At 43.1% G+C, this 27,014-nt stretch overlaps 1 protein-coding gene across 1 annotated transcript in view; it reads right to left on the bottom strand.

Moving 5' to 3' along the window:
• The window catches only part of Dtnb (dystrobrevin beta), a 198,671-nt gene that overhangs the window by 74,621 nt on the left and 97,036 nt on the right, over positions 1-27,014 (bottom strand). Inside the window, 1 exon segment of the mRNA XM_036170283.1 lies at positions 21,977-22,101. Within this exon segment, the coding sequence (XP_036026176.1) occupies positions 21,977-22,101 (125 nt within the window).

Genomic DNA, 27,014 nt, shown 5'->3' with positions numbered 1-27,014 from the left:
AGCTGCATGGACCAATGCTCAGATACACAGACATCGTAAAAACAGAACAAAACATTAGCTCATAGCTCCTGGAACCTTTCAAAGGAGCAAGGGCAATGATGGTCCCAGAGTATGGCTCTCCATGACATCATCACAACACGGCATTCTAAGTGCCCGTCCACAGGCAATAATTTTGTTTGCTTGTTTGTTTTCTGTTTCTTTGAACCAGGTCTTACTATGTAGCCCAGGCTCGCTTGGAACCCCACATCCTAGCAGCTCACCTTCCAGAGGATGGGATTACAAACAAGTGTGTAACACCATTCCCACCTGAGCTTCTGTTCTGTCATACAGAAAATTGTATAAAACAGAGTAATGGGGTTGGGGATTTAGCTCAGCAGTAGAGCGCTTGCCTAGCAAGTGTAAGGCCCTGGGTTCAGTCCTCAGCTCTGGTTAAAACAAATAAAAAATAAAATAAAACAGAGTAACTCCCTTCCTTCAAAACAGGTGCCTCTAGTTTATTTAGGAGGACTTAAAAAAATCTAATCATAATGTCAGAGCTCAACTAGGTTCTTAATCTAAATATAACAGCTTAAGTAAATTTAGTGAGCCAGTTATCTGCCGGATTGCGGACTTAATATCAACAAAAATTTAACAATGGGCACATCTCTGAGAGTTACAGCTTGCTTTTTTTAAAAAAAGATGTTTTTTTATTTTATGCATGAGTGTGTTTGCCTACAATGTATGCATATGCAGTACTTGCATGCAGTGCCTGTGGAGGCCAGAAGAGGACACCAGATCCCCTGGCAGTGGAGTTACAGAGGCCTGTGAGCTGCCATCTCAGTGCTAGGAACCCAACCTGGAACCCAACCTCTCTAAGAGAGCAGCAGGGACTCTTCACTGCTGAGCCATCCCTCCAGCCCATGCTTTGGCCTCCTGAATTTATGACTGTCTGGATGGGGTTCCCTAACCAAGGACTCGAAAGCAGAGCATCTCTGTCACGGAAGCAAAAATGTACTTGGCGCTGCAGGCAAATGAAAGATAGAAGCATGAGGCTGACTCTCAAGCCTGCTAGAGGAGTCAGAGTCCCGTTCTGTCAGGGACGCCCTTTCCCCAGGGCCCGTAGACGGAACCCTCCTGCAGGAAGTCAGGTTCTTGCACTGTTTGTCTGTGAGTCCGTCCCCCCCACCCCCATGCCTGCAGTTTATAGTTACAGACATTAAGCTCACAGTACCACTACTCTTCACCTGGGCAGCCAGCTGCCAGACGTGCACGTGGGCATCTTTAATAGATTTTCTGGTCTGTCTGTTCCTGTTGGTGTGAAGGGGGACCCAAACTCAGGCCATTACACTCACACGGCAAGCCTTTTACCCATGGAGTCAGCAGCCCAAGCCCCAGCCCAAAGATCTGTTTCTTTCCACTTGGTCCTTATCCTCGCAAATTTATAAGCCTATTATTCCTTTATCTCGCAAATGGAAATAATAGATTGTCTAGAAAGGAAACCAGCTCATCATTATGGTAAAGAGAATTCTATTGCTCTGGTGGAAGAGTAACACAGGCAGAGCGTCAACTTCTTCTCATTGTTATGACTATTATTTTCTCACAGAACGCTCTGCCTGAAGGCAATCATTACGGAAAGCATGGCTCACCTTATCGTCCTGGAACAGTGTGATGTTTTGCTCCCTATCCCTACATAAGCTACAAACTACCTCCTATTACTCTAATAGGTTCTGCTAGAGCAAAGAAGTTTAAGCATCCACTAAAGCGGGCAGGGTGGCTCGTTCCTTTAATCTCAGCTTTTGAGAGGCTGAGTGTTGTGTAGGAGGATGTGTGTGATGGAGGACTACTGTGACTCTGATGCCAGCCTGGGTTGCAGTAAGTTCCAGGCATGACAGCCGACGCTGGAGAGACCTTATCTCAGAAAACGAAGCAAAGCAAAACAACAGCAAGCTAAAGCATCCTTTTGAAACTCATGAGGTTAAAAATATTAGAGGCTGGAGACGGCTCAGCACATAAGAGCACTGGCTGCTCTTCCAGAGGACGGACCCAGGTTCAATTCCCAGCACCCACATGGCAGCTCACACCTGTAACTCCAGTTCCAGGGGATCTGACATCTTCACACAGACATACGTGCAGGAAAAATACCCATGCACATGAGAATAAATAAATATTCAAAAAATGTTTTCAGCAGTACTAGAGTACAGTAAACACACTATATGACTTAGTTACCACTGGTGAGGTTTCTCAGACTTCCAGGAAGTACATTTTAACAGTCATCCATAATAATTAACCCACAGAAGATAGGCATCACTTCCAAATCAACTTCTAACCTAACAGACTGTAATTAATTTGTTAATCAATCAATGAGTAAATATGCCTCAATTGCTATTTCTAGTAGTTCAACATAACCACTTGTGATACAGATCTTATTTGATGAGATTTTTTTTTTTTTTCAGGAAGGAAAAGGTTTAGCATATTAGTCCTTTTTTTTTTTTTTTGAGCTGAGGACTGAACCCAGGGCCTTGCGCCTGCTAGGCAAGCACTCTACCACTGAGCTAAATCCCAACCTTTTTTTTTTTCTTTTTATAATTTAATTTGATTTTACATATCAGCCATGGTTTCCCCTGTCCTCCCTCCTCCCGCCGCCACCCAGCATATTGATTCTTAATTTAAAAAAAACCTCTATTTAATTACTTATTCTGTGTGTGTGTGTGTGTGTGTGTGTGTGTGTGTGTGTGTGTGCGCGTGCGCGCGCCACAGCACATGTGTGGATATCAGGTAACAGTTTGCCAGAGTTCTCTCCTTCCATCATGTAGGCCCCAGGTATTAAACTCAGGCAGTCAGTTTTAGTGGTTAGTGACTTTACTAACTCGCAAGCCTCATACTAACTAAGTCTGTTGAGGGAGGGGTGTTGACACAGACTCTCACTGGGTAGCTTTGGCTGGCTTGGACCTCACTCTATAGACCAGGCTGGCCTCTAACTCACAGAGATCCGCCTGCCTCTGCCTCCCGAGTGCTGGGATTACAGGCGTGCGCCACTCCTTTCTATTTCTTATAGTTTATCATTACAGACTGTATCCAGAGACATGCAGAGGAACCTAGCTGTCTTTCTCTAGCTCAGGAGTTGTCAACCTTCCTAATACTGAGACCCTGTAAGACAGTTCCTCATGCTGTGGTGAAAATAAAATAATTTTGTTGCTACTTCATAACTGTAATTTTGCTACTGTTATGAACCGTAATGTAAATATCTGATATTCGACCCCTGTGAAAGGGTCGTTCATCTCCAAAGGGGTCATGACCCACATGTTGAGAACCACTCTGCAGTTCTTGAAAAGGGTCAAACTGTGAAATGAAGCAATTAGCAAATTAACTACTCAATAGTACTTCCTGTGGGTGTGGGATCTGATTTTGAGATAGAGTCTCACTCTGCAGGCCATGCTGGTCTGACACTATTAGAAATCATTTTACTTCCGCCTCCTCAGTGCTGGAACAACAGGAATGGGCCAACACATCCAGTATCATTCATTCTGAGAAAGTAGTACAGGTTCCAAATACACAGAAACACACCATTTTACTTTAAAAACCTTTGCAGGATGAATCTCTTCTTCCTTTATTAAACTTAAGAGGAAGTTTATTATTACTTTATAGAAATATCAAATTTTTTTTTCCCCCCTTGAGACAAAGTCTCACTTTGTAACTCTGGTTGGCCTGGAACTTGCTATTTAAACCAGAGTGGCCTTGAACTCATGGAGATCTACCTGCCTATGTCTCCCAAGTGCTGGGATTAAAAGTGTGTGCCAGCACCTCTGCTAAAATACCAACTTTCCTATTTAGGAAAATGTAGTCCAGCCTGGTGACTTTTACCTGTAATCCCACCATTCAGGAGACAGAGGAAGGAGAATCATTACCACTTCCATGCCAACTGGAGCTATATAGTGAGTTCCAGGCCAACCAAAAGACCCTCTCCCCCACAAACAACAACAACATCAACAACAATAACATCACACACACACACACACACACACACACACACACACACACACACACACACACGGGGTGGGGGTGGGGTGTGGGGTGTGGGGTGTGGGGTGTGGGAGACATGGTACAGAGAGAGACAGACACAAAAACCCTAACAAAGCATCCCTGAAACAGTGTATCACAAGAGCATGAGAGCAGTGGCCAAGGGTGGTGGTGGTGGGAACTGGATCCACTTTTAAACTCCCACAGAGTGCTGAGTCCTGAGTCAGCTACGTTTGACTGTCTTGGGGGCTGTCTGGTGGAGAGCCACCCTGTGCTTTGTGCCTGCTCTCTCCCAGTTTGGGAACTAGAGTGACTCTGGACAGTGAACCTCTTGGGGCTTGGCCGGCTGCTCTGTGGAGGGGCTGGTTGCCTCTGGGACCTGCCCCCAACTCCATTCCTCTTCCAGGAAGACGCTCCACCCTCACTCCACTGAAGGCTTCAGGTGGACAGCATGTTCCACTGCTCTATAAAAACCTGACCACCCTTCCAACTGCACTGTCTAAATGGGAAGTCCCTGCTGTATTCTCTCCTAACATCCAGATTTTTCTTTTTGAGTGCTCACTATCGCTTACAACTGCATATAACTAGGGTTTTATGGGTCAACTGCTCTCACTCAGTTTGTAAACCTTGTTTTATTTATTTGTGTGGTTTTAGTGTGCCTACACTTGCACTTCCATGGCACATGTATGAGGTCAAGGTGTAACTTGCAGGAGTCAGTTCTCACCTTCCCCTGTGTGGGCCCCAAGGATTGAACTCGGATCATTAATTAGCCTTGGAAGCTAGCATCTTTATCTACTGAGCCATCTTGCTGGCCCAGGAGCTTGTCAAACTTGTGATGTCTGGCAGGTTTCACTTCTCCATTTATCTAATTCACACTGCATACTTAAAACCATGACTGGAACAGGGCAAAAGCTCAAGAAGTATCCATTCAGCTAGGCAGGATGGAAAACATCCTTGGCTACATGGAGGTTTAAAGGCCAGCTTGTGCTACAAGAGACCCTGTCTCAAACAACAGCAGCAACCACAACAAATCTGTGAAATAATGAGTCTCTTTCCTACCTGAATTTTTTATGATTCTACTTGACATTCTAACCAACTTCAAACAACATCCTAGCTGAAACCCTAAAGTGCCAACTAGTGAAAGGTTCACCTCAACTGAATTTTAACGAGACAAATGTCTAGACAGGAGACTCAAGAAAGGTGTCAGAAAGACCATTTCAGAGGGCAAAAATTCCAAGTGGGAGAAGTCCTGATGACTAGATAAAACTGTCAGAGAATCCCTGGACCCCTGGCAGCAGCAGCACTCTGCACATCCACCAAACACAACTGACCAACGACGCCTGCGAAACCACTCTCGAGGTGAAGTCACACCTGTATTGTGTGACTTTTCCTGGAGAAACACCTACTCACCCAAGACAGGTTATCACAGGGAGCTCCTTTCTGAAACAAAAACAACCCAAACCACACAACAGCACCATACAATTAGATAAGAAAAAGAAATAAGAGATCCAGATCGAGAAGATGTAAGACTAGCTCTATTTTCAGATGACGTGATCTCACATGTAGAAAACCCTCAAAACTCACACAAAAGGACTATTAGAACTGAGCTCAGCACAGCTGCAGGACACAAGCTCAGTGAACAAAACATCAATTGTGAACAATCAAAATGAAATTTAGAAAAGAAATGCATTCACAATACCACTAGAAGAATAAAATACCCGTGATAAACTTCACCGAAGTGTAAGACTTGCATTCCTAAAACTATAAATCAAAGACAATCTAAATAAATGGAAAGATGCCTCTTGTCCACGAGTGGGAAAATTCAAAAGTAAAAACCTCCCTGCACTGACCTATGGATGGAATGCATCTCTTATCAACGTCATAGGTGTCTTTTTCTGCAGAACCCAGTGGGCTGATTCCAACGGAAGTGCCAGGGACATGGAAAAGCTAAAACCAAAGCTGGATGACATGTAACCCCGGACTTCAGATGTAGTAACACCTATTTCACAGTTTGTCTTCTGTTCAGGCATTCACTCAATGCTTAGCCTGACAAAACATAACTAACGTTCAGAGTTACAGCTCTCTCTCTCGCCCGGTGTCCAGGTCAGAGTTCAGACACACACATACATGTTGTTGTGGCCTACAGGGCCCAGAATAGAGTTCGTCCGGCAGCAGCAGGTCACTCGAGGTCTCCACTGTCCCTATTTCTCTGCCCCCAGCAGGGAGAAATACATACATAGACTCACAGGAAGCTGACGGGCACCACAGTGAGCAGAGGGGAAGGAACTTTATGATGTGTTTTCCTTTAAAGACTGAAACCTGTGGTGTCCACAGTCCCTTTCCCTCGGATCTGCCCCACAGACTACCTTAACTGTTAGAAACCTGACTTCAAGTCATCCTTTGGAAATATCGCTCGGGGAAGACTGAGGTTTGTGGGGGTGTTCTGTGGTGGTATTGTGTTCCCCAAAATTGTGTGCACCCTAATAAACTTATCTGGGGTCAGAGAACAGAACAGTCACTAGATACAGAGACCAGAAAATGGTGGCACTCACGCCTCTAATCCTATCATTCCAGAGGCAGAAATCCATCTGGATCTTTGTGAGTTCAAGGCCAGACTGGAAACAGCCATGCCTTTAATCCCAGGAAGTGATGGCAGAAAGCAGAAAGGTATATAAGGCATGAGGACCAGGAACTAGCCTGGTTAAGCTTTCAGACTTTGGAGAAGCAGTTCAGCTGAGACCCATTCAGATGAGGACTCAGAGGCTTCCAGTCTGAGGAAACAGGATCAGCTGAGAAACTGGCAAGGTGAGGTGACTGTGGCTTGTTCTGCTTCTCTGATCTTCCAGCATTCACCTCAATGACTGGAATCAAGTTTGTTTTATTAATAAGAACCCTTTAAGATTCATGCTTCACGGCTCCTTGTATTTCTATTGTAGAAGTTTTACTTAAATTTTTGTGTGTATAGGTATGTGTGTATGCTTGTGTTTGTGCAGGTGCACATCTCTATTAAAGAATCTTTACCATACAGAATACCACCGTTGACCAAGCTCAATACTATCAAAGAGGGCATCCAAGAATACCAAAGCCTTGGGTGTTTGGAACTGCCTTCATGTCACACACTGGAAAAAAAAAAAAAACAGCCAAAAATCTATTAAATAGTTATCCAAAGAAGTAATGAACTAGTAATAGTTTGTGATCCTTCTGTTTCCTCTTCTGTACGAAATATCATCTATAGGTTCCCAATTCCCTAACTTGTATTTCCAAAGTTGCAACACTCTCTGACCACCCCCGGTACCTGTGGAGGTCAGAGGCTATCAGAACCCTGGGACTGGGGTTACAGATGGTTCTCTGCAAGAGAAGCAAGTGCTCATAACTCCCGAGTCATCTCTCCAGCCCCCAGACTCTTTTATTTCTAAGACAGGGTCTTGCTATGTGTTGCAGGCTGGCCTTGAACATGCGGTAAGCCTTTCGCCTCTGCTTCTTTAACTCGGGGTCACCGCTGCAGACCTTCCAATGCGCCCAGCCCTTCTGTGAAAACCATCACTGGAATTTGCTGACATCTGCCACTGTTTTACCTCTAACTTCATTTTGTGTTTCTGGAAGGCTAATCCTCTGCTGACTTTCTAGAACTTGGATGCCAGAACTTCATCTCTCCGTCTCCATCTCTGTCTCAGCATTCTATATTCTAATACTCTGGGTTTATCTGTCAGTGCATTAGTTCCCTCCTTGTTGATGGTTATTTTCTCTTATTGAGGTTTCTAGTACTTTTTCAGTTCTTAGTAGTTTGATTTTATTTCTCCAAGTTTTCTGCTACTTTTACAGTTTTATTTTAAAGTCTTTGTAACACTTTCTGAGTTTATATTTGACAACCCAGACTCTTTGTGGGACTTTACCATGGTTTCTTTTACTTCTTATTCACACCAGTTTACATTTTTCTGGTTTAGGGGGAAGCTCGGGTTCCTTAGAGGTTTACTAAGGAGATTATTTGAGGCTAAAGTTTTTAAGGGCAATCCTTCAGAGAAGACTCAGGTTTCTGATGGGCGAACCAAAGAACACCCCCAAAAGAACAGTTCTCTTAATATATTTAAAATTTTTAATTAAATTTTTTTTCCAGGCTGATGAGATGATTAAGCTGGTAAAGCACTTGCTGTGCTAACTTACGACCTGAGTTCATTTTCCAGAAGCCACACAATCGTGAGGAGAGAGGGTCCACCCTGCACAGCTAGACTCTGGCCTCCACATGTGTGCCTGGCGTCCACATGCCTGCACTGGCAAATCATACACAAATAATTAAAGAGAAAACCTTGAATTATTTTTTCTTACAAGTGTATGTTTTATGTTGAACATGCCCCCTCTCACACCCTATTCTCCTCCCTTTCCCCATATTTCTTCCTCCTAAAAGGAACAGTTTTAAAAATAGGTTGCTTTTAGTGTGTGTGTGTGTGTCCTGCCTTCCACCTTGTTTGAGTTGGGATCTCTGTTCTTGTTCACTGTTGAATGTATTAAGCTGGCTGGCCCACAACCATCCAGTCATGTCTCTATCCATCTCTCTGTTTGGTGCATGCTGGCACTATATATAGACACTTGTGCTACTGCCTCTGGTTTTTTATTTGGGTTCTGAGAATCCAATCTCAGACTGTCAGGCTTACCAGCAAGTACTTTACCCACTGAGCTATCTCCCCAGCCTTTAACTACACGTATACATACATGTGAAATGCACATACACATGCATAGGCACACATACACAAACATATAAGTGATTTATATTCTCTGCAGTTTCTGGCAACCATCGGGGGACTTAGAATGTACTCTTAAGGGGTAAGAGGAACTATTGCAGACTGGTAGTTAGTTGTCTTTGGGCTTGTGGTGGATTGAATGAGGATGGTCCCCACAGGCTCATATGTTTGAATGCTTGGTCCTCAGTTGGTGGAACTGTTTGGGAAGGATTAGGAGGTGTGGCTTTGTTGGAGGAGGTGTGTCATCAGGGTAAGCTTTGAGGTTTCAAAAGCCTGCACCATTCCCAGTTAGCCCCTGCTTCTGCTGTGTGCTTGCAAATGAGATGTGAGCTTCTAGCTTCTGCTCCAGCTCTATAGCTGCCTGCCTGCCTTCTGCCATGATGGTCACAGACTCTAATTCTTGGGAACTGTGAGCCCCAATAAGGTCTTCCTTCTGCACATTTCCTTGATGATGGCGTCCTCTTTGCAGTGATGGAAAAGTAACTGAGGCAGGGCTGGAGCTGTGAGCAGAAATTTATAATAAATGATAGAAACTTCTTTGGATGATGGAAATATCTAAAACCAGATGGGAGTGATGGTTATAAAATGATATAAATTTAGAAAAGTAATATAACTTGCCAAAGTGAGCAAATTTTATGGTATGTAAATATTCTTTACTTATGAACTACATACTTAAAACTCTTTAAGATGATAAGATGTGTTTTAAAATTATTTTTTAATTTAATTTTGTGTGTATGGGTGTTTGTCTATATGGATATCTGTATACCATGGGTGTAGAGTACCCACAGAGGCCAAAAGGGAGCTTTGGATCCCCTGGTTATGAGGAACTTAGTTCAGATTCCCAGCACTCATTTAAAAACTGAGCATGACAGCACTTCAGTAACCCCAGTCCTGGGGGTTGACCAGGAGATAGGCAGATCCCTGGAGCTCACTAACCAACCAGTCTAGCTGAACTAGTGAGCTCCAAGTTCAATGTGAAACCTGGTCTCAAAATCAAGGTTGTAGAACAACTAAGGAAGACAACTAACATTAACCTCTACTTTCCATACGCACGTGCGCCCACACACACAAACACACACTCACACACACACACACATACACCTAAATGCACATACCCAAATGCAGGTGTATATCACACACACACTTGAAAAGAGATAGCAAAAGACTGGAGAGATTACTCAGCAGTTAAAAGCATTGGCTGCTCTCCCAGAATACCCAGGTTCAATTCCCAGCACCCGTATGGCGGCTGACAATCTTCTGTAACTCTAGTTCCAAGGGACCTAACCCCTCTTCTTCTGGCCTCTGAGGGCACGTCATGCATGTGTGTGCAGACATGCATGCAGGCAAACACCCACACACATAACATTTTTTTAAAAAATTAAATGTCAAAAGAATTTTTTTAAGAAGCCAAGGCATAATTTGTGGCCATGTGAGATTTAGAGTTTAAAAGTAGATGGTTTTCTGTGATCCGGTGTTAATATCTGAGAAGATCCCAAGAGCAGGATGAGACCCAGCTGCTTGTAAACAATTACCTTCCTAGGAGTGAGCCCTGGCAGCTCTTAGTTTTACTGTGTTACATGAAGTTGGGTCCCCTAACACACCACAATGAATTACTACTTTGCTGTTCATGCGGCCATCTCTCTGTTACACACACACACACACACACACACACAAACACACACACACACACACAGAAGTAACACAGATACATACTCACAGGTGTGGGTTTGTGAGTGTATGAAGTTCCCACACCCCTATACACATACACACACTCAGGCAAGATCTCCCTCCTTTTTCTAGGACTATGCTGGTTCACTATCTTCTGTGTTTAGTCTTGTTGGGAAGGTAGAATTGGGGGCCAGGAGGCCGACTCTAAACTTAGAAGACAATGATTTAGGGACTTTCAGTCTGATCAGCTGCCAGGACAGGGCTGTCTGGGGCTCAGCCTCTAATGAGCCCTGCATGAACTGCAGAGACAGGTCAGAACCCGCTGTGCCACGGCCTGAGAGCCATGCCAGCTGTCTACTCTAGGCTGTATGAACGGGGAGATCAAAAGCGACTTTTCTTCTTCCAACAGCTGTGGTGGTGTTGTGTTCCCCAAAATACTGTGCACCCCAATAAACTTATCTGGGGTCAGAGAACAGAACAGCCATAATATTAAACATAGAGGATAGGCAGTGGCAACACACACCTTTAATCCTAGCATTCCAGAGGCAGAGATCCTGGGGATCTCTGTGAGTTCAAAGCCACACTGGAAATAACCAGGCATGGTGACTCACACCTTTAATCCCAGGGAGTGATGGCAGAAAGATATATAAGGTGTGAAGACCAGAACTAGCAGCATTTGGCTGGTTAAGCTTTTAGGCTTTGGGGCAACAGTTCAGCTGAGACCTATTCTGGATGAGGACTCAGAGGCTTCCAGTCTGAGGAAACAGGATCAGCTGAGGAACTGGCAAGGTGAGGTGGCTGTGGCTTGTTCTGCTTTTCTGATCTTCCAGCGTTCACCTCAATACCCAGCGCCAAGTTTGGTTTTATTAATAAGACCTTTTAAGATTCATGTTACAAACAGGTCCAATGGTATAAGCCTGAAATTTTGGGTGCTTGATGGAGAGCACTGTTGAGTTCCAAATCGTGCTACCAAGGCACCATTTTCAAAATCATTAGAGCAAAAACGTAAGACTTGTGTTAACTGGGGAAGTCAACAGAACCGAAGGTCATAAGCGTTCAGAAAGAGGAATGTGAAGAAGTGTAAAGTGTTCAAAATTGTCAGTTTTCATTCATGCTTCCTTAAAAGCAGAGGTTGGCAAGATTTCTCTATGAAGACTCAGACAACGAATGTTAGGGTTAGGGTGTGTCAGTTACAGCAACTCTATCCTGCCACTGTAACTGACACAGCTACAAACGAGATACATGGCTGTGGACGCCACTCTGTCAGCAGAGTGCTTGCTAGGAGAAATGAAGTTCATCAAGTTCCGGGGTTGATTCCCAGCACTGCATGAATGAGGTAAGGTGGTCCACGCCTGTAAACCCAGTAGAGACTGTATGATCAGAGGCTCAAGGAGATCATGGGGAGACAGCCGGGCGGAGGTGGCGCACGCCTGTAATCCCAGCACTCGGGAGGCAGAGGCAGGAGGATCTCTGTGAGTTTGAGGCCAGCCTGGGCTTCAGAGTGAGTTCCAGGACAGGCTCCAAAACTACACAGAGAAACCCTGTCTTGTAAAACAAAACAACAACAAAAACAAAAACAAAAAACAAAAAACAAAAAGAAGAGGAGGAGGAGGAGGAAGAGGAAGATGATCATGGGGCTGGGGAGATAGCTGGTTGGAAAAACTGCTTGCCACACAAGCATGAGGATTAGAGTAAAAACCCAGAATTCATATAAAAACCAGGTGGGTATGGTGGTTTACCTGTAAGCCCAGTGCTTGGGAGCTGAAGACAATGGATTCTTGGAGCAAGCTGGCTGGCTAGCTGAACAACCTGAATTGGGAAGTTCCCAGTTCAGCAAGAGGCTTTGCCTCAGTAAATAAAGTAGAGAGCACCGAGGAAACGTGCACCATCCTCCTGATTTCATTTCCGGATTGCCTGGATTCCAGTCATGAGCTACTACACCTGGTTAGGTATTCTTTTTATGAAAACTTCTCTTTATTCTACAAACAACTTAATAAAATTAAATTTTACTAAAGTTTATCTAAAGATTACTGGCTTTCTCTTGTAGGTGGGCGCATGTCAGCCCTTTTAAAAACGCAATGATCCCTAGTTACACGCAGAAGGATAGATGGCCCTGCTCTTCTTGCTCGATTATGAAAATAATACAGACACGAAGCAACACGAGCTAATTTTGCTTTCTGTCAGAACTAAACAGCCACAAGCTGAAGTGAAACAGCAAGTAGCCTCTAATTAAAGAAATTAGGTTTAAGGGCTGTGTGGTTAGATAATTAGACCCTGAGCAAGAGCAAATTGCCTGAACTATAACGGCAGAAGGTTTATCAAAGACATCAAGAGCTGCAAGTTGTATGAAAATATTTTGATCAAAGACACACTAATTTCTCTTAAAGACTTAGAAGAAAAGTTGCTGGGGCGCTGATAGACAAATCATTTCATTTTGAACACAAGCCCCAAGATTTTAGAAACCTTGTTTACTTGATATTCTCAACCTACCCCCAAGGAACATAGGAATTATAGCTGCCATCTAGTGGAGGCTTTGGGGACGTGCAGGGACATGACCATTAGGACTTTTATAACAGAAAAAGGCATGTACTGTGTCACTCATTCATTTAGTCTTCAATATATTTAAATGCCTACATTGCTCTGGGCACTAGTTCACACACTTAGAAGTCAGAGAAAAGTAAGCCAAAGCCTTCTGGAATACACATTTTTGTGATGATTCAACTTAATTGAGGAAAAGATTTTAAAAGCTTTTAAGTTCCTTAGGAAATCCTAACCTCTTCCAAGTGTTCCACGTGCATTGTTCTTAGAGAATATCCTGAGGTAATTGACAGACTGGTATCACCAACTTACAAGAAAGCAAACTGAGGTCTTCCCTTCCCTTCTGTCTCATCCCACCACTTCCTTCTACTGTTAACCAACCAAGTTACGGTTACTCGGGGTCCCTCTGGATTCTGGAACTGGCCGCTGGTTCAGGCTACACTTTAATGCTCTCTGCTTCTGTGCTGATGGCTTCTTAGCACTACAGGAAGCAGGTGAAAGGGAAGGCTGGGTCTGGACACAAGCCCCAACAACACTGCTCTGTTCCTATGTGATGACAGGGCTGTCACTCAATCTCACCAAGGCTGTCCTTGGCCTTTCAACAGGCTCGTGATAATTATACCATAAGGGTTGCTGTACAAGTTAAATAAGCAAAGGTCTAGACCGCTGGGTGTCCCCAGCAGCAACACCTGACCTTCGAATCTGGAGACCTGAACAAATCCCTGTTCTGTGCGAACAAGGAGACAGTCACATATACTCATCTCATATTCAGCTTAAATTTCCACCCCAAATTCCTACCACCGGTTTGAATTGTTGTATTTATTTTTTATTTATTTATTTATTTTTTTGAGACAGAGTCTCATGCAGTTTAGGCTGGCTACAGCTACAGGAAACAAGGTAGCTGGGGTGATTTTGAACTCCTGACCCTCCTGCCTTCACTTCCTAAGGGCTGAATTATAGAAGTGTGCCACCACACCTCGGTTGGAATTTTAATTTTATATCTTGCTGTGCAACAGTAGTAAAAAGTAAAAGTGTGTGTGCATGTGTATGTGTGTGTGTAGGCAGGCCAGGGGTTGACACAAGCTGTCTTTTTATGGTTTAATTTTTTGAGACAAGGTCTCACTGAACCAGAAGCTCACTTTGTCTGGAGAATCCAAACTCAAGTCCTCATGCTTATATGGGAGGGACTTTACCAGCTAAGCCCTTAACACTCCCTGTCACACACCCTCTTTGTTTTTAAACAGGGTCTCACTAGGTAACCCTGGCTGACTTTGGACTCGCTGCGTAGACCAGACTGATCTTGAACTCACAGAGATCCTTCTGCCTCTATCTCTCCACCCAGCCTTACATACACCTTTTAAATGACAAAGTCTCACTCTATAGGGTAGGCTGGTCTGGAAATCACAGCAATCCTCCTGCCTCAGTCTTTTAAGTGCTAGGATCTCAGGCATGAGCTACCACAACAACCTTGGACTATTTTTTTGTTGGTCAGTTGTGGTGGTTTGAAAGACAATGGTCCCCCAAAAGAGTGGCACTATTAGGTATGGCCGTGAAGGAGTAGGTGTTGCCTTGCTGGAGGAAGTGTGTCACTGGGGTGGGGTGGGCTTTGAGGTCTCCTAAGCTCAAGATACCACCCATTGCCTCAGACCACTTCCTGTTGCCTGCAAGATGTAGAACTCTCAGCTACCTCTCCAGGGCCATTTCTGCCTGGTTGCAGCTATGTCCTACTATGATGACTACAGACTGAACCTCTGAAATGTAAGCCACCCCAATTAAATGTTTTTACCTTGTAAGAGTTGCTGAAGTCATGGTGTCTCTTCACAGCAATAGGAACCCTAACTAAGACATTAGTTTTTATTCATTTTGTGTGGAGGAGGGGGAAACAGCCTGGCACACAGAGAATGTTAGAAGAAACGTGTGGTAATTGGTTCTCTCCTTCCACCATGTGGGTCATGAGGATTAAACAGACTTAAAGGTGGGTAGCAAGTGCCCCACCCAATAAACCATCTGATCAATCTTTTTATTTTTTTTATTTTAATTAATTTATTGTGTGCATGCACGTACACACACACACACACACACACACACACACACACACACACAGAGAGAGAGAGAGAGAGAGAGAGAGATATCAAACTTTATTTCTCTCCAACTATACAGGTTTTGGGAACCAAATTCAAGTCATCAAGCTTGATGGCAAGCACCTTTACCCTCTGACCCTCAAGCTTGGAGTTTCAATTTTATTCCTTGCTGTGCAATATTGGTAAGATGTAGGTTTAGTTTAGTGGTTTTTCATTTTAACAGAGTCTCACTCTATAACTCAGGCTGGTCCGGAACCTTCATCAGATTCCAAAATGCTAGTGTTGAAGGCATGAACCACCACATCCAGCTAAATGTATTTATTTGAGTACATATGTTTGCATGTGTTCACACGTGTGTGGGTACACCCATGTGCATGTGTATGGAGGCCCAACACTGATATTACATGACTTCCTTGGTCACTGTTCTCTTTACTTGTTGAGACAAGATCTCTTGCTGACCCTAGAGCTCACTATTTCCAGATAGTCTAGCTAGCCCATTTGCCCTAGGGATCCTATCTATGCCTCCTGGGTGTTGAGATTACAGGCAGCTGCTAGACCCGCCTGGATTTTATGTGAGGTCTGGGGATCTGAATTCTGGTCCTCAAGCTTATACAGCAAGCACTTTATACACTGAGCCATTCTCTAAGCCCTAAACCTAAGATGTCTAGTCTTTATAAGATCTATGGCCACAGGAGTCCAAAGCACCATGGTTTCTCACCTGGTCGATGAGAACACTTGTTCAGCTGGTCTCTCCTCTTTCTTTCTTGTCCTGCTCCTCATTTCAACATAATAGACCATAGGGTTTCTGTTTGTTTTTATTTTTTTAAATAGGAAACTTGGTAAGTCTTCCCATCTACAGATTGTCAATTCACGATAAAGCCTATCAACTTGCAGCAGCCCATGCCTCCCTGACAGCCCACTCTGGTACATCATGGCTCTGGCCTGCCAGGACACACCACCCTGTACAGCTAATTCCTAGTCGTCTCTGGCTTCATCGTAAATGTCATTCTTCATTTCCTAGCTTGGCACTAAGATAATGACACCATAAGGTAAAAACATCTTGTTACAGAATTAGGTTGCGTATCAGGCCAAATATGAGACCTTATTTTCCAAAGCTTCCAAGTAAACCGGAGAGTTCTTCTGAATACAATGGGACAATTGTGACACTGATCAGAAACCATGAAACTGGTTCATCAAGAAACTCTCAGGAGATTTCAAGAAATCCCTAAGCTCCTTGGTATTTAGTTCAAAGAAGGCCAAAGGCACACAGCTAAAGGATGTTTAACACAAGGAAACGATTCTTTCAAGTAAAATTTTAGGCATCTTTAACAGACGTTTATCTAGTTAGTGAGATGGCTAAGTGGGTAAAGGTACCTGCATGATGGCCTGCCCCAGAATGCAGATGCTGAAAGGAGAGTACTCTCCCAAAAATCACCCTAGACTTCCACAAGGCACACAGACGACATATGCTCATGTACACACACACACACACACACACACACACACACACAGAGTAAATAAATATGAAGGCCCTGATTGACATCAGTTACCAGGTACAAAATCAAAATTTAATTCTGAAGTGACATGTCAAATTAGGCAGAATGGGAGCTAGAGAGATGGCTCAGAGGTTAAGAGCACTGACTGCTCTTCCAGAGGTCCTGAGTTCAATTCCCAGCAACCACATGGTGGCTCACAACCATCTGTAATGAGATCTGGTGCCCTCTTCTGGCCTGCAGTCATACATGCTGTACATACATAATAAATAAATAAATCTTTTAAAAAAATTAGGCAGAATGTACTTTTGTTTCCTGACGGGTGGCCACTAATGTCTGTTTGTTGGTTATCTTCTGTATATGTTTTTATGCATCCCTATGAATTACCTATTTTTGAAGTTTGGATAGAGGTTCATGGTACACTCGAGCTTCCATAAAAGTCCTACTTTACCAGGGTTTCTAGACAGAAGCCAGGGCTCCGGCAACCCCGGATGACTAGGCATGACCATCTCCTGAGTAAACCTATTAAAGGGACCAGTGATGGGGGGAAAAAAGCACAGAATAATTAAACACAGATTAATTCAAATGGCCACATGAGGAAGAGGACAGAGTTCAGTGACCAGAGCTGGAGAGACGGTGCCATGGTTATGAACGCTGGCTGCTCTTGCGGAGTACCTGGTCTTGATTCCCAGCACCCCCATGGTGGCTCACAATTGTCTCTGGCTCTAGTTTCAGGGCACTAAAGACATCGGTGAGAGCCCTGGACCTTGGACCCAAGACAGAAGTTGAGAAAACTATAAGCAAAATGGATGAAGGGCAGGAGAAGTGAATTCTAGTGACTTTTCGACACAGATGACTCAAAAATGTCTGAGGGGAACAGAGACCCTGAGAGCTTTCCCGCTCTGGTGATGCTGACACCGGGGAGAAGCCATTTATAAATCTGAAGTTCGTGCTGAGTTCAGCAAGAATGTGACTGATGAGGAGCCACGGCCTGCGATGCAGGAGGCTGATGGAGATGGAGAGGTGAGGGATCGAGAGTTCCTGGGCATCATGAGTAAAACCAGCCTCGATCCCTGTTTCCATGGGACTGCAAGTGTCTGTGAAATCTGGCTTCTGAGGACACAAATCCACTTTTTGGAAGTTTTCCCTGATATTATTACTGTTCTTTGTAAAAATCACCTGCTAATTACTTTAATTCTAGAAAGCTGAGCAAGAGTGCATTAAAATGGACAGAAGAGGTTTTTTGTTTGTTTTTGTTTTGTTTTGTTTTTTTCTCTTAAAGACAGAGTTTCTCTGTGTAACAGTCCTGGCTGTCCTGGAACTCACTCTGTAGATCAGGTTGGCCTCGAACTCAGAGATCCACCTACCTCTGCCTCCTGAGTACTGGGATTACAGGTGTGGGCCACCACCACCCAGCCAGAAGAGGTCTTAAAGTCATACCTGTCTTATATTGCCTTATTTTTGGTCATGCATTTCCACATAAGTGCAGACACAAAATAATTTGTTTATTTGCATGGCGGGAGAGAGTAGGGAGGAGAGGAGAAAGAGAGATGCATGTGTGCAGGTCATGTATGTGGAGGTCAAAAAACAACTTGCAAGACCTGGTTCTCTGTTTCCACCATGTTGGGCTGAGAAACCGAATGCAGGTGGCAAGTGCCCTTCACTTGCTGAGCTGTTTTAGCTGTTCCTCAACAGTTCCAGCTTTGAGCTGATATCTGAGCAGTTTTTTTAAATTGTTACTATAGTGATTATTTGGGGGTGTGTGTGTATATGTGTTTATGTTCATGCAGAGGTCAGAGTTCAATACTGGGTATTATTCTTTTTTGAGACAGGGTCTCTCACTAGGGCCTGGGGCTTGCCAATTAGGCTAGGCTGGCTGGTCAGTGAGCCCCAGGGATCCACCTGACTTTATCTTCCAAGCGCGAGGATTACAAGTGTGAACCACCATGCTCAGTGTTTAACACGGTTTCTGGAGCTCACACCCAGGTCCACACGCTTGCAGAAAGAGTACTTTACCGACTGTGCCATCTCCCTAGCTCAATATTTCTCTTATAAAACCCACTGAGGGGCAAGGGAAAGGGCCCAGGAGGTAGATCACTTGCTATGCACCCATGAGAACCTGAGCCTGGATCCCCAGGACCCATGTAAAAAGCTGGGTGTGGCAGCCTACATCTGTAACTCCAGAGGTGGTGGAGACAGGGGAAGAGACTGGTGGATGACTGAATCTCACTGGCTAGTTAGTCTAGCTAAATGAGCTCTAGGGTGAGAGACCTGGTCTTAAAACCTAATAAAGTGGAAATCGACTGAGAAAGACATTCAACATTGATCTCTGCTGTCCACATTCATGCACACATATGTGCATGTGTCCTCATACGTACACCCCAATAAAACACGTACTTACACCATTCAAAGATGTTTTGACTTGAACACACACTATGAAGTCTGGCTATATAGGAATGTTAACTGTTCTGTCTTAGTTATTAAAAAGAAGCGGGGGGGGGGGGGGGGGGGGGGTCAGGGAGGAAGGGAGAGAAACAAGGAGAACTGGAGTCCAGATTCACTTATAAACAGTGCCAAAACCTACAAAACATCACCAGACAGAATTCAACTGTGCTTTGGAGAGCCAACTTAGGTTTGTTCCAGGAATGTAAGAGTGATTTCTTAAAAATAGGGCTGGGAATGTAGCCCAGGGGTAGAGCACTTGCCTCATGTGTGGGAAGTACTGAGTTTATTCCTGAGCATCACACACACACAGTTACCCCCCAATTAATGTAATTCACAACATTAATTAAAGGGAAAAAGAAAATCATACAATCATCTCAAAACAGAAAAATCTGATATAATTTGGCATCTGATCATCACCAAAACAAAGCACTCTCTGGAGACAGAGATAAAAAAGAAGCAGATTAACCTGCTTAAATCTGTAAAAGCTACATCATTTCTACTATGTGACAGCTGCAAGCATTATCTTTGAGATTTCTGTAACATAAGAAGGCCTATTGTGCCCGGCAGCGGTGGCGCACGCCTTTGATCTCAGCACTGGGGAGGCAGAGGCAGGTGGATCTCTGTGAGTTCGAGGCCAGCCTGGTCTACAGAGTGAGTTCCAGGACAGTAAGGGCTGTACAGAAAATGAATGAATGAATGAAGAATGAATGAATGAGTGCATGCATGCCTATTACACCCTTTCTATCCAGTAGTGTATGGAGGGTTCTAGTCAGCATAGTAAAACCTTTTGCCCCCCAAAAAGCATGATTAATTTCTGAAAGTCTAAAAGCAGAAAAAGACAAAGCTATCACTATTTGTAGATTCTAAAATTATTTACAGAAAATTCTAAAAAGAAAACTGAATACAAATTGTCAGAAGCAACTTTGTTTAAGCGGTTGCACCCGAGCTGTGATTCCTTCCTGAGCTGACCAGTGACTACAAGTAAGTCTATGGTTGAGGAAAGAAGAGGATCTACACAGCTACCTGCTGAAGGTTAACTTGGTGCTTGACTTCCGAGTCTTGTAACTATATGTAGTTTGGCAAAGTTTTCTCTGTTTTTACGGGTTCAACCCAGAACTGTCAGTAATAGGCAAGCACTTCTGCCTAGGTCTTCTTAGTCTGGTAAATGTATATTGCATATGTTCAAGAGACCTTATTGATGTCAAGTTTAAGGAACTCTTTATTTGTGCCCCTTTTTGAGGTCCATGTAGTGTGTGTGAAAGTAACTGCCTAGGATGTTTCCCCAGGACCATACAAACCACAAGTGGTACGACTTCATGCCTATGATCACTAAATTCAAGACCAGACTGGGTTACAGAACTTAATTTCTATTCCTGTAAAAATGTGATATGCCTGATGAAACTAATGTTATTTACGTGAATTAAAGGAGAAATTTTGACTCTGAAAAAAAAAATTACCAGAAGCAATGAACAAGTTAAGAAAGCTAAGTACACAGTACACAAAAATACAAAAGTCATCAATATTTCCACACACTGCAAGCAACTGCTTACAAACATAATTCAAAAAAGAGCCCACTGGCATGTTAAGACATTTCCCAAATTCATAGAAATTATATGCTTAAGGTTTTTTTTTTTTATGAAATGCTAAATATATCTTGAGAATTTTACAGGAAAAAAAAACTATTAGTAACTGCAACAAAATATGTAGAGTCCTCAAGAATCAGTCTAGTCAAGTGAGACACTCCAACCCCACACTCAGACAACTAAGGGTAGCCTGGGCTAAGAGACGGCTGAAGGTCAGGTTGGACTATATAGTGAGATGCTCTCCCCACCCCAACAAAAAAAAAAACCCAACAACCCCAAAATCTCAATAAAGAAACTAATCTAACATATATAACACCCTTTCTTGGTCAAAACCATAAAACTTTGCTTAAAAGCACAAAAAGGCATTTAAGTGAATGTCAAGAGACCATGTTTGCAGAATAGAACATTTAGTATTATAAAAATGTCAATTCTCTCCAATTTGATCTTTGGGTTCAAAAAAATCAGAAAAAACCTGAACAAAATTCCTTGAAGAATCCAGTAAGCTGATCCCAAACTTTGTAGGAAACAAGAAAGGACGAGAATAGAGAAGAGGGTCCTAAAACATATTGCTGTCTCTATGGTAACTGAGATAGGGTGATTGTTGGCAAAGGGATGATAGCCAGTTTGGCCAAAGAACAGAATAATGATCAGTCTGTGCACATTTGGAAACAACTTTTTTTCTTATTTATGCAGTATCAGAGGCTGAACCCAGAGCCTGCACAAACTATGTGAACACTGAACGACATCTCCTCAGTTCTGGAAATTTAAATCTTCACAATGATAGCACTAACAATAGAACATGGGGAAATGAATTATTATGGGGAAAAAAAAGACTCTGGAAGCAAGTTATTGTTCAAATGCAGATTGGTGTGCGTGCATGTTTGCTTGCCTGTGTGTGTGTGTGTGTGTGTGTGTGTGTGTGTGTGTGAGAGAGAGAGAGAGAGAGAGAGAGAGAGAGAGAGACAAATTCAACATCACACCATACAACAAAAATCCATCTCATATGAACTGCAGACATATGTAGAAGAAACGGCTTCACAACTTAAAGCACACTAAAGAGTGATCATGAGCTGTTACACTGGGCTGCCTTTTGTCGATCTGTGTCCTTCGGTTTGAAATGATAAAACCCAGTAGATTTGCGTCCCCTTGCCATGTGAATATCTAAGCTAAGTCCCCATGGGTTTCATGGCACAGAGCAGAAATGGCGGCTACGTGGAGGAGGGAAGGACACACAAACAGTGGGGGACAACCCAATTCAACACCCATAAACGTTCTTTGGTGCGCTGTGTTTCTGGCGGCTGCTGCGCTATGTTGGCTTGAGGAATGCAGAGTAGTGCACGCAGACATTGACGATGGCTTAAAGAGATCAGCACTTGAAGTCAGAGTCCCCATCAGAAAGCCACATTCCGGCACAACCCATGCAGCTGGATACTTACACGATATGTGCAAGGTCAAGTGGTTTCTCTGGTTGCTCAGGAAAAACAGGATGTGGGAGTTCTCTGGAGGGGACACAGCCCAAAGATTTGCTAATTGCATGGCTCAGCTTCTTTGCAGGGGATTTCTGTGTCAAAGGAGAAAATAAGGAAATGAGACCTTTTCAAGTACAAACCAAACTTCACTGTAGTCAGTGTGACTGGGCCTCGCAGAAAGGAGCCAGCCGAGCTCTTGACGTCTCCTGCGGCTTCTTCGGCTTCTTCGTTCCTGCGGTTCCTCCCTTCCTATACCATAAAGTCACATTATCAAGTTATGGGGCTAAAGAGACATGGTAGATGTCTTCTGGTTATCTTTATATATATTGGGAGTCCCCACGCCCCTTTTTGAGGCTTCTGGGTCATTTCTGGTAAGATATTAGGGTAATTCCTACTGGGGGAATTTTTTTTGATGGGCAAAATACAAAAAGGCTGAGACAATGCAAAGAGCCCATGGATTGCGCATGTTAGCAAATCAATTGTCTAAATGCTAGAATATTCCAAATAAAAGCAAGGTGGACCGGGTACTGGGGTGCAAGCCTGTAATCCCAGCATTCAGGGGGTGGAGGCAGCAGGATCAAGAGTCACAGGTCATCTATAGCTACCCAGTTAATCTGAGCCAGCCTGGGCTACATAAGTCTCTGCCTTGAAACAAAAAACGGAGGCAGAACATTTGGCACTAAGGGTCTGCCAGGGCCAACAGATTTAAACAAGTGTAAGTCTATATACAAGCCGTGAGCACTAGACCTGTGGCAATAGATGATAATGTACTACAAGGTACAGGAAAAAAAAGTTGGAATTCTAGTGATTTCTCTGGAAAGCAGAAAGATCAATTCCCAAGATTGTTCATTGAAATAGTACATGTGCACAAAGTGAATAAAATTTTATAATTATATTGAACAGAATATTCTATTCTACAGCCCTTACTTAGTCTGCCTCTTGCTGTTTTTTTAAGCTGGCAAGTAAACCCAGGGTTTCACACTTCTGAGTTATAGACACCCACAGCCTCTGAAAATTCCCATAGAGGCTCTTTATATACGCTTGTATACTGTCCATCCAATTCCCTTTAAATAACACTGCTGTCTGAGATTTTGGCAGGATATTAATGAACAATGAGTTTGAATATTTAAGTCTGCTGTCTATACCATTTATCATCAAGTGTGACACTTGGGATAGAAAGTATAGCTTGTGTGCAGCCATGTACCTCATCAATACTGCATTCCCAGTTATTATTTATTAAATGGTGCCCACGACGGAGCTCAGATTGGCCTTCAACTTGCAAACTTGCTGCCTCAGCCTCAAATGTTGGACTTGCAGGCATGCACCACTATTAAACTTTTAGACTCTGCTCTCTGTAGTTTAACACCACATAAACACAAATCCGTTTTCCCTTAAGATCATACAGGCAGAGTCAATATTTGATTATAATAAAGATAATACCAGTATCTTCAGAAACTGTGTTTTGGGTATCTTAGCAACCACAGACCCTTCAACCCATTTTATTCTGACCTATTTCCCCTCAAAGTACGTAGAGCAAACCACAGTCGGAATTCTGAATCCCCCCCACCCCCAGCTCCTTTTCCTTTCACTGACAAGTAGCCATGCTGTACTGTAGGCTCTCCTCTCTAACCCACCCCTGGTCCTAGAGAGCAAGGCCTTCTCCTAGTAGCTCTCACAGGCTGATAATCCATACACACCAAGAGCTAAAGGAACACCACCATGTTCCACACAGGCACATGCATTCCCAGCCTGCACCTCTCTCATCTCCTACCTCCAAGGAGCACAGCAGATGCACATCATGTCCCTTAGGTCTGGAGACCTGGGCACACACTTTTCCCAGGCTTGTCCTCTCCCACCAGTCTTACATATGTCTCCTGCTTGTTTCCCAAGCCTCTGGAGTCTCCTCTGGGAAGAGTTTCTCACTGCTCCACTGGTCAGTGCTGCCTCTCCAGGCATACGCCCACTACCCTCACACTGAGCATGTTAGATTACACTGTTTAACTCCTTTTCCATCTTCGTTAGACTCTTGCTTCTGAAGAGACCAGCTATGTCTTATTCATCTCTGCATTTACAGAGCCTATTCTTAGAATAGAACATGTGACTTGAACACAATTTTCTAACTTTATTTTCAGCTTTTTATTTATTTATTTATTTTTTTGAGAATTACAAGTAGGAGACAACCAATGGAAACAGAAGACAGTAGTTTAATTCACCTTTACAACTAATTTTAACTTCATGATTAGTTGGTATACCAAAGAACCACCTGGGCTATTAATTCATGCAGTCTATATGAGACAGATTTACTTTACCTACATCCTGAACACTAACAGGCATGAAATCAAAGGCTTAATAAACAACATTAAATAACTACTTAACTACTGAAATAAGGGTCTGCATTTATAATCCTTACTAATCTTAACAGTATTCTGGAGTATTCTTGAAAATACTGCTTTAAGTCAAGGCTTAACAAGTAATTGCAATTCCGGGCAGGCCAGATGGATCAAGGCACTTAGCATCAAGATGGTGGTGCCTGATGACCTGTGTGGGATACCCAGGAGCCACACGGGAGGAGGAGAGAACTGATTCCCACAACTGTTATTTGACCTTCACATATGTGCTGCAATCTATACATGCCCCAACACAATAAATACATAGATAAAAATAATAAAAAAAGATAGCAGCCAATTTCAAGCCTCCAAAACAGACTTTGGGCTAGGGATGTAGTTCAGTCAGCAGAATGCTTATCTACCATGCATAAAGCCCTGGGTTTGATCCCCAGTACCACATGAACCAGATGCGATGGCATTCCTGTAATCCCAGCACTCAGAAGGTACGAGCAGGAGGATCCGAAGTTCAAGGTCATCCTTAGTTCCATACTAAGTTCAAGAGGGTATGAAATATGTGCTATACTTTTAAAAGCCATAAAACTATAAAGTCATCCTGTCCCTCTATCCAGTATCCTGCCTGAAAAACAACATGACAGTCACTCTGAAGTTTCTTGCAGGTTCTCCCTTGCCCTCCTCCTAACCTAGCTCCTTTTCTCCTGGTAGGCACTAACTTGGACTTTGTAGTAATGATTTCCTTAGCTTTATTATTTTCACAGTGGTGGATAATGAAACATTGTGAAGAAATGTTTAAAACCTATAGAGGCTAAATGTAAGTCCAGCAACTTGCTTTCTTTCACTCAAAACTGTTATAATTTATCTATGTGGGTGTATACATAGTTATAATTTACACATTTTTTTCATTGCCTGATGGGACTTTCATGCTTAGTTTCCTATAATTTAGATGGTCATTCCGCTGCCGATGAACAATGAGTAATGGTTTGTTGCCATATGGTCCTATTATTCACAGTGTTGCCACTACGTTTTTTATTTCATGATGCTTGATGGCCACACGTAAGAATTTCTTAAGTTTGGAACTATTGGCTTGCATGGCTGTGTACATTCCAGTTTTGGCAACCACCACCAACTCATTTGCTCTACGAAGTGGTCACACTAATTTCCCATCAGCTATGCGAGAGAGCGCCTGCAGGTCCACACTCTCTCCAACCCTCGTCACTGCCAGATACTTCAATACTTGCTAGGCCTGTGGGTAGTAAATGGTACTGTGATTTCAATTTGCAGTTTCCTCAGAAGCAAAAAGATTGGGTATCTTTTCCTATATTGGTAGGATGTTCATGCTTCTCTAAAATAACTGCTCCTACTGTTTCAAAGATTGATAAAGAGGCTGGTAGGGATGATCCTTCTCTTACTGTTTTTGTTTCTGTTTTTTTTTTTTTTTTTTTTTTGTTTTTTTTTTAAATCTGTTTTTAAGACAGGATTGCTGGTAGAGCGCTTGCCTAGCAAGTGCAAGGCCCGGGGTTCAATCCTCAGCTCAAAAAAAAAAAAAAAAAAAAAAAAATCAGAAGACAGGATTGCAAGTAGCCCTGGCTCTTCTCGACCCATTATGTAGCAGAGGATGGCTTTGAACATGTGATCTTACTGCTATCACAATTCTAGATGCCATCAGGCCTGGCTCTCTTACTGGTTTGCAACAATTCTTTATTTTTTTGTATTTTAAACCTAAGAAAGCTATATTGTATAATTTCTCCTTTAGGTTCCTCGCTGTATTATATTTTTGATGAACGGCAACCTTAAAATACTAGCCATCCCAATTTTGTAACTTTCTTCCTATTTTGTGCCTTTTCTATGTTAAAAAACTTCCCTGAGATCATAAAGGAACCCCTCCACACACACTGTTTTCTGAATCTTTGTCATTTAGGGCTGCAGAGATGGCTCAACAGGTGCTGTGCAGTGTGATGGAGTGAAGTTGATCCCAGAGCTGATGTGAGAGGGAAGGAGAGAACCAACTCCACAGAATTGTTCCCTGGCTTTCATGCACATATCTCCCCCATCATGCACTAAAGGTTTGTCATTTATAGATTTCATATTTAAGTCTGAATATATTTAGCTATGGTTCTTTTTTTTTTTAAATCTCACTATGTACCCCAGGCTAGTCTCAAATTCACGGTCCTTTTCCCTCCCAACCTAGCACTGATAGATTTTGATAGGTATGAGGCAAGAATCCATTTTTTTTTTCACCCTATATGGGTAATCAACTGTATAAAAGTCATTTAACAGACATTTTGTCCTGGGCAATATATCAGTTTAATTGCTACAGCGTGCCACCTCACCCATTCGGCCACAGCAAGAGTGTTTGCTTTGAACTCACAGAGATCCACCTGCCTCTACCTCCTGAGTGCTGGGATTACAGGTGTGAGTCACCATGCCTGGCAGCGTTGTTTTCTGGACTCCTGGCAGTCCCACTTGAATTTTAGAATAAATTTGTCATTTATGCCCCCCAATCACGAACACAACCCGTTGCGATTTCAACGGGAGCTGACCAAAGCCACGGATAACTTTGCAGGGAAGTGACATCTTTAGACACCAAACAGTCCTTTCCACGAACGTGCTCGTCTTTCCATGTATTTGAGCCTTCTTTACCACCCTTCAGCAGCATTAGA

The sequence above is a fragment of the Onychomys torridus genome, chromosome 21 (assembly GCF_903995425.1).
Source record: "Onychomys torridus chromosome 21, mOncTor1.1, whole genome shotgun sequence".
Classification (NCBI taxonomy): Eukaryota; Metazoa; Chordata; class Mammalia; order Rodentia; family Cricetidae; genus Onychomys; species Onychomys torridus.
Note: the sequence above shows the minus strand (reverse complement) of the source record. Positions and strands in the feature narration are given on the sequence as shown.